At 34.9% G+C, this 12,978-nt stretch overlaps 3 protein-coding genes across 5 annotated transcripts in view; 1 reads left to right on the top strand and 2 right to left on the bottom strand.

Moving 5' to 3' along the window:
• Nucleotides 1-4,033, bottom strand: part of LOC117782957 — a 51,278-nt gene extending 47,245 nt beyond the window's left edge. The window contains exons 1-2 of one of the 3 annotated variants that reach the window (XM_034620076.1): nt 3,841-4,033; nt 2,636-2,915 (exon numbers count right to left, since the gene is read on the bottom strand). The gene's annotated coding sequence lies outside the window, so the exon portion shown is untranslated. Of the gene's footprint in view, nt 1-2,635; nt 2,916-3,508; nt 3,818-3,840 lie in introns of those variants that run through there. The other 2 variants (XM_034620077.1, XM_034620078.1) reach the window with 2 other exon arrangements.
• On the bottom strand, nt 1,015-1,668 carry LOC117782962 (ribonuclease kappa). Its single transcript, XM_034620083.1, has one exon. It carries the CDS (start codon nt 1,400-1,402, stop codon nt 1,076-1,078), a length of 327 nt encoding a protein of 108 aa, XP_034475974.1. The 5' UTR covers nt 1,403-1,668; the 3' UTR covers nt 1,015-1,075.
• Nucleotides 4,034-11,286: 7,253 nt separating the features above from the next.
• On the top strand, nt 11,287-12,548 carry LOC117782944 (cuticle protein 16.5). Its single transcript, XM_034620055.1, has 3 exons — nt 11,287-11,439; nt 11,664-12,062; nt 12,176-12,548. Exons 1-3 carry the CDS (start codon nt 11,287-11,289, stop codon nt 12,386-12,388), a joined length of 765 nt encoding a protein of 254 aa, XP_034475946.1. The 3' UTR covers nt 12,389-12,548.
• Nucleotides 12,549-12,978: the final 430 nt, after the last annotated feature.

Here is a 12,978-nt window from a genome sequence, read left to right as displayed (position 1 = left end):
GCACATTAGCATGTTAGAGCACATCAAAAATTTTATGGAAATTTATGACGCCTAAAAAGAACAAATCTACAAAGGTGTCACGTGCGCTGGGGGCAACAACAACAACAACAAACACAACAAACACAGCAACAACAACAACAAACTTGTCAAAATTGTTGCGTTGAGACGAATGCATAATAAAAGCTGGACAGACAGCACAACAATAACAAAAAGTAGTTCGTAGTAGTTAAAGTAGATAAAGAAGCTAAAAGAGAAGCTAATCACGTCAGTTGCAGTCCACAACTACAACAACAACAACATGGAGAATGCGGTCAACAAACTTGTTCCCAGTTGCATTTGTATCTTCATGTGGGTGTGAATAAGTCTGTGTCTGTGTATGTGGGTGTGGGTAGGTGAAAATAACTTGATCAGAATTATGAGTGCCGAAACATTGCCTTAGGAGGTCTAGAAAATACAAGTAAGTCCATATATGCATATACGCCTATGCCCCGATTAGCGGCCATTTACTTAACGTCTAACAGATTCTATTTACAAATTCCACATTACTGCACCTAAACATAATTAGCGACAGCAACAAAAAAAAAACTGCTTATAAATAATAAAAAAATGTTCAAAAGGAATCATACTAGTCAAAATAAAAAATTGGATTGAAAATAATTGCTCAAGTATCTTTTTTATTCATTTTGCATTAAAAAAAGTAATCAAGAAATAATTAAAAAATATTAAATTATAATCAATAGTTTTTCTGCTTTGGGTGATTTCTTTGGGTTCTATTTAAGCCATAAATTGTAAAAGATTTTTATTCTGATTAAAAAAAAATATACAAAAATCATAAATGAAGATTATGAATATGAAATTTTTATGAAATAAGTTCGTATTAATCATGACCTTTGATGAAAATTCATAAGTATCAAATATTTTAAAATAGCGAAAATGCAGACTTTTTTAAAACAATAAATATGTTATACTTTTTTAATTGTTTGAATTAAAAAAAATGAAAGTAATCCTTTTTTGTTATTTTTAAGTTATATATATTCATGCATTAGGCTTAATATAATATATAATCAAGAATATTTTAGACTGCAGACTGGAAACGTATAGCTCGATTTTGTCTATTTATCATCTGTATCTTCTTCAAACGTATACAGATCAGAGAGAGAATCGCAAATAATCCATAGAGAACGGCACTCGCATAGCAGCGATAAGCAACTTCATTGAAGGCGACATCGGCATCCTCACGAAATTCATCCAAACTATCGTAGCTATCCTTAACTGGTATATATGGGATAAAGGCAAGGGAGTGTGTTGAAAAGAACACGCCCATCAATAGCAACTGGATGGTGCCCCAGACACTAATGAACAAACAGAAAAGTGAGCACTTTTTGTTGCAAATGAAAACCATTATTTGAAAACGACTTTCTTCCTTCTTCTTTCTGATCTTGTGTATAATTTTACAATTCTAATGATTCCAAGTCTCTGACAGTTAAGGCAACACTTCACGTCTATAGTCATTCTCAGACTTAGACCCAGAGACAGGTGTAAAACCCACATGAAATGAAAAGTTTTTGTCGGTAGCTCATGTTTAACCTTGTGCGAATTTAATGACATTAGATCTCGGCATAGAGATTGTGAAGTTCACGTGCCTGGCACCGGCAAACGGCTCCGACAACGGCATCCACATTGGCAATAGCTGCGGTCTATAGACCGAGTCTACAGTGGGTATCAGATTATAAGACCCACTACTCTTACATATTTCAAATTTTAAATGTAAAAGATATAATTTATATTAAAAAGCTGATTTGGAGACTTATGTTTAAACTAGAGCAAAATGCTTTTATTTTTTAATTTATACAAATTTTGTTTAAATTATCATTAAAAACCAAACAGAATTAATTTTGTCAAATAAGTTTTAAACCACTGTATATGTACAATGTACATACATCAACTTTTTTCATTTTACCACTCGCTTTCAGTTGTGGTTATGGTTGCGGTTGCTTTTTGGGTTGTTCAACCCAAACAAACTTGAAATCAATTTCGAATTCAGTTTCAATTGTTGTGGTTTTTGGCCTATAGATTGACAGCAGGCTGCAACAGCTGCAAGTGACAATTTAGCTTGAGCTTCTACAAGAATTTAAGCAAATTAAAAACAAGAAAGACACGCCAAAGATTTAATATCCTTGCAGAGAACAAATTTTAAATAATTTACTAAGTTTAAATGCCTTGAAATCGAAATGATTTACTAATAAAAATTCAAATTTAGACCGCTCATTCGAATAGTAGCTTCATGATATAGCAGTCAAATATTAACCAAATTTGATAATGGTTTAAACCTTAATTTCGGTCCGAGCGTTCCTATGACAGATATATGAAATAGTGCACCAAATTTGATCAGGATATATAAAACAGTACAGTCAGACTGAATCATCTATGTGCACTGCAATATCACGCTCGAGTGATTTTTGTAAAGTAAAGTATAAATAAACAATGACACTGATTCATAAAAGGGTCTTTGATAGCCTTAAGTGGAAGCACTAACATAGTTTTCTCCAGTAAATGTCTTCGTGGTTAAATCTAAAGATAATTCTATTCACGTACGGTCTAAAAAAGTAGTTGAGTAATTTTCAAGAGAACTCACCTTTTTCCAAATAGCACATAGAATGGAACCTCGTTTCCAAAATCTCTAACAAAGCGAAAACTTTGCAATAATCACTTGTGCAAAGTGTCTTGAAAATCCGTTACAAACTTCAAGTTGTTGTGAAAATTCGTATTCGTTAGTTGCTTTTGCAGTTGCCAAATCTTTTTTTTTTTAATTTTTTGTTGTTGATGTTTTGTTTGCACCACGTTTTATGTAGTCGTTAGTTTTATGGGTCAGATATCTTTATAATGTTTTTATTGTTTTTTTGTTATTAGCATTGCTGAAATTTTAAATAGCTTCGATTAGGCATAGACATTAATCGATAGTATTAAAGACTATCGAGTTTGCATATAAAAAGAACACTTAAGCAATTATTTTTAAAATCGTTGTTATGGAATAAAAGAGGAAAAAGCTTTTGCTAATCATTAAACTGGCTTGTCATAAATATAAAGCGAAGAAAACATGAAAAACCGTTTAGAAGCAAAGCAAATACATTAGATTTTTTTATTTTTACTATTATTATTATTATTTAAGTTGCTTAAGAAGAGAGTTTTACATTAAGTAAAGCTTAGAAATAATTATATTTTCAACTCATTCAGCAATATTGTTAACTGCATACTCAACAGCCAGTCCGAAATGACCAAATGGAGGTCAAGTTTGAAAACGGAAACCGCCTGAAACCTTGACTTTAGGGCGTTCACAAGACACGCAATTCCAAATCAATCAAAGTTCAGCCTTAGTTTTTGAATTGGAGGACAGATTTCCTCCCTTCAAAAAGGTGTTTTTCATTGCATTCTTGTTGATCATGTTACACACACATGAGCATTGTTGTTATTTGCACTCGATTATGACTTGAATTCCACATTAATTTACATTTGATTTTCACATTAATCCATTCACATTCATTGACATGTGCGTTTGTTTTGGTTCTGCAACTCAGATATCATTAAACGTTGATATGAGTTGAAAATTTATCAGAACAAGAAAAAATGAAGAATATTTATAAAACTTGACATGCTGAATATGCACATTAAGTTATTTATATTTATTTAAATTCTTGTGTGATTGTAATTGTTGTAATTGGTGATAAGAGCGCAAGTTGTTGTTGCTGTTGTTATTTGTTGCTTCTTGCTGCTGCTTTTATTTGTTTCGCACTCTGTAAAACACTTGTTGAAAAGTACACACAAACATACATAAACACATACACATACACATACACGCGCTCACATAAAGCCAAGTCATAAGAGCGCGCACGTCTTTGAATTAGAGCTTGGCGTTGGTACCGTACAAAGCAGACTGTCTAAACAAAAGCCAAACAAAACACGAAATTGAAGCCGAAGCAGAAAGAGAACGAAAACGAAGCGCACGACACAACCGACTTGCTCGACGTTCGCTGCTGGAATGAATTGAGCGAGCAAAAGCGAGCAGACAGCATGAGAGAGAGCCTTCGATATTGTCGGAGCTCCAACTCTGTTACTGTGGATATTTAAAGTTTTATGTTAACATAAAAAAGAAGATTGACGAAATTAACTTAAGCAACTCAATGAAACTTTGATTGTTTCACTTCAATCAAAACAAGAACTGTTAATAAATAAAATTTTGTGACTTCAAATCCTCTATGCGTCTTTACACATTTAAATGATTTATAAATATTATTAGGTGCAATAAAAATAATAATTTTAATAATTATATTTTTAATTTAATTTAAAAGTTATAAATTATTACTATAGCTCGTAAATATTTCAAAGTCATAAATTTAGACACTTTCAACCAACTGTTGATAGTTACTTAACAGTGCTTTGTTAGCTTAACATTTTGCGCTCAGAGAGAAAACGGCTTACGCTCAATATATTGAGTTGAAATTATATATTTCACTCAATGCGCTCAACAAGTGTCCAGTACTGGCGGACGTAAAGCTGACTGCTGTGACGCTGTTGCCAATAATGTTATTACAATGTTAGAGGTTAATGGTCAGCGCAAATTGCTGAACTTCCGTTAACTAAATATAATTTAATAAATTTAAACATTTTTACCCATACAACATTCCTTAATTGTATGTTTTTAGTTACAGCAACGTAATTTAAATCTCAAGGTTAAAGGTCAAAACTTAAGACAAAAAGAATATTAAAATTGGATAGCTGTTGAGACAGCTATAGGGCTATCGGAGGCGGGAGGAAAGTCAAAAGCTCGATTAATAGAAAAATGAACAAATTATTTTTACGCTAACTTTGAAAATACCTTTCAATTCAAAAAAATTTAATAATAATTTAATTGCAGTTAAACTGACGCAAAATTGTTGATGGCTAACAAAAATAAAAGCAACCAATTAAAGCTCGGCTTTTATGGCAAATTAATCGGCCGGGCTCAAAACTATTTTGGCATCATTAAAAGCAGATCTGTGGCCGCTAATTTGGCTAAAAAAAAAAAGAAACAAGCAGCTTATCGAAACTACATACATATAAACTATAAATCTGACAATGGAACGCAGTTACGCCCATGCCTAGTTAGCATAAATTAGTTATCATATTCTGACCATAATTGAATCTACACAGTGTGGCTGTAATTTGCATAAATAGTTAAATCACATAAAAAAATATATGTATGTACATACTCATATTGACTGGTAGGAATTGAAGTAGTCTCCTTAAAAGGCCATCAAAAAGTTTTGCAACTATTTGCGGATTTCCGCTCCCAAGCTACTAGAATTTCCAGACAGCCACCCAAAACCCATGTGCTTCATTAGAGCCTCGATTGGCGGCTGTCGTCTTAAAGTTAAAGTTGGTCATTTGATACAGGCCGCCAGTTGATATGAAGGAGAGAGACAGAGCGAGAGGGAGCGAGAGCAAGTAAGAGCAGGAGGAGATGAAGTAAGCAAAGTGGGAGAGACATGAGCTCTCAAAGCGATTAGCATGTTAAACAGCGGCTGCTTAAAGGCTATAATTAAGCGACATAAACTTGGGTATTAGGCGCTAAATACACACACACGCACGCACACATGGACACCAAAAAGCTTTAGCCTGTCGCACACATTCAAAAGTGTGAGCAGTACTGCACTAGAGGCGCTTTTGTCTGGCTGAGAACGCAAGCGAGAGTGAGAGGGAGGTGGCAGGTGGCAGGTGGGGGCAACGAGGGATGGAGAGTCAAGAGAGAACGGGTGCCTTTTATTCATGATTTGCATAACTGTTTGGCTGCAGCACGCACTTTACGTCTCGCTCTTCTTCTTCTCCTACTTCTTCTTCTTCTTCTTCTTCTGCCTGGGCTGCATTCGAAACAGACGGACAGCAAACGAAAACGGAGGCAAACATCCAAACACAAATGCACACACACGCACACTGCAACAACACACATATGCACCTGTCCACATATGTACAGTGGCTCACAGCCTATTTGACCCACTACACTTTAAGCTAGGCTATATAATCAAAAAGAAATGAATTTAAAAAAAATATTTATTAAATCTGCGTTTAAATAATATTTACTTCTTTTTTCTAATCAAATATAATATTATTTATAATTTTTAATATTTAGGAGCAGTGAATTAAATAAGCTGTGCGTCACTGTATGTATGCAGACACGTTGGGCTTTCATTTGCTGCCTCTAGAAAAGAGTAAATAGCCGGCAAGTCGCTTATTCTATAAATACGACAGTTGGGTATTTTGAAAATCTTAATGCCACTGCCGATAACATTTGATTTCTTAACTAAAATAAAATGTATCTAGTTGGAATACAAATATAGATATTTTGTAATTCAAAAGTTTTACCTGCCTCTTTATACCTATTGCAATTCGTAAATTTCTAGGGTATTCATAAGTTCCATATGCACAGCACAACTTTCTTTTCATTTACTGTTGTTGTTTTCGTAATACACAAAAGAATTTCCATCAATAATGTCAATAGTACTGTAACAACAACAACAACAACAACCAATTGCTTGGCACTCCTTTTGACTATGGCTTTAAGGTTCTGTTTCTGTTTAGCTGCCATCGTCAACATCACTGTTGGCCAAGACGAATTATGGCCATTAAAGCTGCTTTGGGTTTTAAGTTATTAGGCAACTTCAATTTCAAACTGCACTTGACTCACACAGACACACACACATGTGTATGTAATCTTTTTAGTGGCTTTATTATAAATATATTTATAATATAATATATGTTAATAATGAATTTTTATAATTCATCTTTATGTACATATATCTTAAATCCAGAAATCAATAACATAATCAATTGACCGCACATCCTTCGAATTTCCCTTTCTTTTCATTATCATATCAAATCGTGTCTATTAACGGATTTTAAGGTCAGTGCACATTCACTCTGAAAGCTTCAACTGAAAATTCCCTCAGCAGCTTGGAAACTCAGTTTTAACCCCTTTAAATTCTCACACCATTATTCAAGTCCACAGACTGTGTGTGTGGGTGTGTGGGTTTAACCAATGTGTTTGCTAAACGCTTATACGTCATTAACCTATGTCTTTGATCTAAATTTAAATTTGAATTACAAGGGCTTGCAAATTTATACAATTTCTTGAGGGGAGGAAGCATTTAATTGGATATAAAAAATAAAAAAACGGACTAATCTATCTTTCAATATGCCATAACTTCGATTAGTTCTTTTAAAATAAAAAATGAATTAAAAATTAAAAACGAACAAAATATGTAGTTGAAAATGAATGACTAAAAGTATGCACCTTTTATTATGTGTATCTAAATAAAACATAGCATACTTTTACGCGATGAAAAATAAAATAGAGCAATTGTAATGTAATGTAATGTAATGTAATGTAATGTAATGTAATGTAATGTAATGTAATGTAATGTAATGTAATGTAATGTAATGTAATGTAATGTAATGTAATGTAATGTAATGTAATGTAATGTAATGTAATGTAATGTAATCTACAGCTGTAGTTATTTTCAAGGCTGCATACGTAATATATCGATCAACATTTTATTAATAAAAATAAAGTAAATGGTCATTTAATTTAAAAATGAATATTATTCAAATATTCCTTTAAGACATCATTTATCATTCAATTAATAAGTACTTAAGACTCTCGTTTGATAACAAATATTTAAAAAAAAAAAAAAATGGTACTTTGCCGACTATGTAATAATGATTAGATATTAAATTTACTCCCCAAACTGTCTAATAAACACTGTTGCCCCGCTTTGCTCATTAAATAACAAGAAAAAACCATCAACTTATGATGGAAATTACTGGTCCAATCTTGTGGATTGCCAAATGCAAACAACTGTGGCTCAAATCGTCGATGTCTTTGGCAACACTTTGACTTTGACAAGCTTTTCATTGGCCAGCTGCAACTGCAACCGTTTAACAATTTGGCAGCAGCAGCGGCAGCAGCAGCTCCATTTCATTGATTCATTCATTAATTCTTGCAGCCAATGAACGTCATAAATGCCACACGAGTTTCATTTAGCTGATATACCCTATCATTTATATGTATCTATCTGTCTGCTGTATTGAAATTACATATTAGATAATTTTTTAAGATATGAGGGCTATAATGTATGATTTTAAATATGATGTTTATACTATGCAAAAACATTATTAATCGTATTTATGAGAGATGTGCAGGCAAGTTACACAAATCTCTAGAAATTATTCAGAAATTATTCAACCGAAAATCTCCCAAAACTACATACATTTTTGGGAGATTTTCGGTTGGTTTCTTTTCTGTAGAACCCCTGATTATAACATTTGCTCTTCAAAATAATCGAAAAAGATCTCGAATTTACTAAAACGTCAGAGATTTCATTATTCTGACATAATTTCGTAGTTGCAAAATAATGATTTCTATATAATTATTAATTTAAGGTGTTTTTTCTAATACAATTAATAAATTTTTTATTTTTGAAAGTCCTCCAGGATATCACACAGTGCAGCAAAGACAAATTAAAAGCTTGTGGTAGCTGTTTCTTTAATCAGGTAAACGGTGTTTCGACCAACATTGTCGCTTCATTCGTTTAGCAAGTCAAATGCAGCGCAGTGTTAATTAATTGAATAGCAAAAGCAAAAGGCAACAAGTAACAGAGTGGAAAATGCGCATACGCAGCGTGGAACATGCGCGATCGATGCATTTGCGGAATATGCGAAACATTCGCCGTCAAAAATTCTTCGCATTGGGCAACGGCAATCCAAAACTGTGACTACGACTGCGACTGCGACTGCGACTGCGCCTTGGATTTACTGTTTCATGCGTTGGTTAATTAGGCTGCGACGTTGACGTCGCTACGTCGACAGCGCCGCGTCTAAATCTAAAGCATTTTGCACTAATTTGGAGCGCGAGCTGCCCGATTGCCAAATCTGGCATTTGGTTTGGCTCTAAATAAAGCAACTGGGAGGCGCCTTATAGTGCCACATGTTGAATGGCAATGGGCAATTTGGCATCAGAGTTTACAACCCTTTTCTGTAACTGGCAACTGTCGACCGACCACTTGGCATAAATTAAATGCAGCCAGGAAAATTGCTAACCACATTTCGCAGACGGCTATTTGAAAGCAATTTTCACGCAGTCCAAAACTGGGGCAAGCATAAAATCTTTTATTTATAAACTCATTGGACAGTGGACATTAGATATGGACAACTTGTGCCGGCAGCTCACAATTGTTATATTGACTTAATATTTGCTAATAGATTTCACATAAATCACATTCTTTTGGCATGATTTATGCATGAAATGCTAGCACAGGTGTCTGTCTGTATGTCTGTCTGTATGTCTGTCTGTCTGTCTGTTCGTCTGGCATGTCCATTCGTGTTACTTGTGCCACTCGAAAGAAGGTTTCAGCATCGGCATCAGCACCTCGAGACTCGCTGCTAAATAAATGCTGCGTCACTTACTCCCATTGAGTCTAACACATGTGTTGAACCACGGGGTAGATTCGGCCTCGTTTTAAATTAAGTTTATATTTATTAATATTAAATGCATTGTATTGCTGATAATTATTAAATTATTGGCTGATAATTACCAGCAATTATCTGAAAGCGTACACATAATAAACATAAAATTATTAAAATAATAATTAGCAATATTTTTATTTGCATTACAAAGTTAATATACTTTATACTTTTAATAACATTTTATTCTTTGCTTACTTCGGACAATTCTTTACAATTTAAATTCCCCCCGAATATATGAATTTAAGTCTACTCAGTTTGAATTCGTAATAAAATGTCAATTGTTAATATAATTTGAAATTCAAAATTATGATTAATTAAGTTTTCTATTTTTATTAAATTTAAATTTATAAGACAAATGTTAATAGTGGACAGTAAACTAAGTAATTCAAATATAGTATAATAAACTATTTATATAAAAATCTATGCTTTTTTATTATTTCTTAAATTTAAATAAAAGCTATGCTTTACAGCACCGCGCAAGGGTTAAGAGTTACTCAAGAAAATCCCACGAGCTGTTAGCCTGGTCTACTCTGTTTTAAGTCATAAGAGTCCGGCGTGGCTGGGCAACATTTGTAAAATGCAATAATAATAATAATAACAACAACAACAACATCAAAAAAAAACAAAAATCACAATTTTTAGCATTAAACACACGAATATGGTCAAATGTGGCACGCTGCGGCATTTTGGACTGGTCAGAGCAGCAGACGGAGTTAAACTAAAATCTATAAACGATTGTCTATTTATTTATTTTTTTTATTTTTGTAATGATTATGTATTTGGCAACAGCGATATTTATGTAATTTTTGGCTGCTTCAAATTGTTGACGTTTTTCGGCGACGCCAGACTGAGAACAGCTGAGAACAATTAGACTACATTCTCGCCGGAATTCCACACAGATGCCAATTGGCAATTTTCAGGCTAATTAAGTGGTTAGTGACAAGGTCAGATTTCGATTAATACCAAAAACATGATGAATTCTCATTAAATTCTGCTTTCTAATTGGAAATCCCGAGCGAGCTTTCGGCATTGCCGTCTGACCTGGCTCCAAAATGCATCCATCCAGTCAGTCCGTCAGTCCGTCAGCCAGGTTGACCGCCGCCTTTGACGACAAGTGGTCTGCCTTGCCAAACCGAAGCCGAGTCGAAGTCGTTGCGTCATCGGCAGTAACAACAAGAATCACAGTTGCACTCACAGATCGTTGTCGTCGCACAGTGGGTGATTTGTCTGATTTATCATTCATAGCTAAAAATAAAATAATCATGTGGTTTAAAAGAAGTTCAATCTTCTGGAATGACAGTCCAAAAAGTTGTAAAAGTATTGTTTTAGATATGTTTTTTAATTATTTTTTTGTACAATTTATAGCTATTTGAAAAAAAATAATAATTTGGGTTAGTTCTTCATTATGATCTGGTTCTCTAAAATTGATTTGGTTTTGGATGGGAATTGGTTTTCACCTACGTTCCTATATCTTTCAGAAAATCAAAAATAAATATTTTGCAATTTTTACAATTTAGAATTTTTCACCGTGATCTTGTAAAAATATCCGAAAAATTAATTCCTTAGCTAATTTTTTAAATTATATGTATCAATTTGCTTAACAATGTTTTATTTAACGGCGGGATAACAACATTTAGTTATTTTTGAAATATCGATCATTTTAAATTCGGCTCGATTAGGCAAATTGCCCACTGTGCGTCTTTGTGGTTGGCTCTGTTGTTGTTGTTGTCGATGTCGTTGTCTACTTCAAAGATACTTCACAAATTGGTGCTGTTTTGGACCGCTTTGTTGACGCTGAACGTCGAGATCGGAATCGGAATCGAAATCGTTGCCTGGGCATCTAGTCATCTAGTCAGTTTGTCTAGTCCGTCTGTCCGTCTGTCCGTCGGTCCGTCTGTCTGTCCCCTGTAACTGTCGTCCGACTGCGTGACTCGTTGCACTATAAAAGTAACGCAATGCACGCAATATATTTACAGTTGCAATCTAGACGAAGACCAAGACTAAACACCGCTCCAACATGAAAGTATTGGTGAGTTAGTTGCAGCAGGACATTCAAATCAACTGGTGAGCATCCTTGTTAATCTTCAAATTCAACCACATATCTGTAGATTCTTTGCACATTGCTGGCCGCTGCGAGTGCTGCACCCGGACTCCTTGATTACGGATTGGGACATACGGCGCCCGCTATCAGCTATGGACATGCTGCTCCCGCTATCAGCTATGAGCACGCCGCACCCGCCATTAGCTATGCACATGCTGCTCCGGCTGTCACATATGCTGCAGCTGCTCCAGTCCTCAAATCCTATGCGCCCGCCATCAGCTATGCGGCTCCGACGGTCGTCAAGTCTTATGCACCCGCCATTAGCTATGCTGCTCCGGCTCCAGTGATTAAATCTTATGCTCCTGCCATCAGCTATGCAGCTCCAACGCTCCTCAAGTCTTACGCTGCTCCAGTGGCAGTCAAAGCTGTCGCTGCTCCTGCCACCAGCTACTCACACTTCAGTTCGGTAAGAATGAAAATAAATCGGACAAACATTGTTTCTTAAGTTATTTAAAGATTAAGATCAGTTTAAGATTTATCAGTTCTCTCAATGACATTAAATCGCTTATTCCTTGACAGGTTGTTTCCCATGCCACGCCCATCATCAAATCATATGCTGCCGCCCCCATTGTCAAGTCTTATGCTGCACCAGCAATTAGTTACGCTGCACCAACTGTGGTTAAATCCTATGCAGCTCCAGCGATAAGTTATCAGCCCACTCTGCTGAAATCCTATGCCGCTGCGCCTGCTCTCACATTGGGCGGATATGATGATCACTATGGCTATCACTAAGTCGCTACCAAATCCACAACTGAGCATGAGCAGGGATGGTCAAAGTAAGACATGAAGAAAGACATGGAGTGTGAGCGAGACAGAACGAGAGCGATGGAGAGGAAGAGAGAGGGTGAGAGAGAGAGAATTAAGTTGACAGCGGCACGTTTTCCAAAACTATTTAAAAAAAAATTCCCATATTTCGTATATTCTGTATTTATTTAAGGCTCAATAATTGCAAATAAAGAAAATTCAATTTTTCAAATAATTTCTTTATAAAATAAGACATAAAGAAGGAAATAATTGAAGGGGAATTTGCTATATTTATACCCTTGCAGAGGGTGTTACTTTTATCAAATCTAGCTATGTTTAACGTTCAAATCCCCCGTTAACAGTGGTAAATATGAAGTTAACATATATATTATCAAAATGGCGATATACTCTTTGCAACAACCTTTTTATTCAACTTGAAAAATACTAATAATACTGATTGTCTGCCAGGGCTCTTTCGAGTTATCGATACTTCAGTTTTGTACTCGATGCCGAAGTCACAACCGCTTAGTTTCAGTTGTCTTTTAACTTGCAACGACTACTGACTAACCCACTGCGGA

This window comes from Drosophila innubila (genome assembly GCF_004354385.1).
Source record: "Drosophila innubila isolate TH190305 chromosome 2R unlocalized genomic scaffold, UK_Dinn_1.0 1_C_2R, whole genome shotgun sequence".
NCBI classification, from domain to species: Eukaryota; Metazoa; Arthropoda; class Insecta; order Diptera; family Drosophilidae; genus Drosophila; species Drosophila innubila.
Note: the sequence above shows the minus strand (reverse complement) of the source record. Positions and strands in the feature narration are given on the sequence as shown.

What these genes read in the sequence shown, in the direction of transcription:
- LOC117782962 (XM_034620083.1), bottom strand. Translation starts at nt 1,402, where the DNA reads ATGGTTTTCATTTGCAACAAAAAGTGCTCACTTTTCTGTTTGTTCATT.
- LOC117782944 (XM_034620055.1), top strand. Translation starts at nt 11,287, where the DNA reads ATGTCGTTGTCTACTTCAAAGATACTTCACAAATTGGTGCTGTTTTGG. An exon ending in GTCCGTCTGTCCGTCTGTCC is followed by an intron (nt 11,440 to 11,663) that starts GTCGGTCCGTCT and finishes ACATATCTGTAG; the next exon opens with ATTCTTTGCACATTGCTGGC. An exon ending in GCTACTCACACTTCAGTTCG is followed by an intron (nt 12,063 to 12,175) that starts GTAAGAATGAAA and finishes ATTCCTTGACAG; the next exon opens with GTTGTTTCCCATGCCACGCC.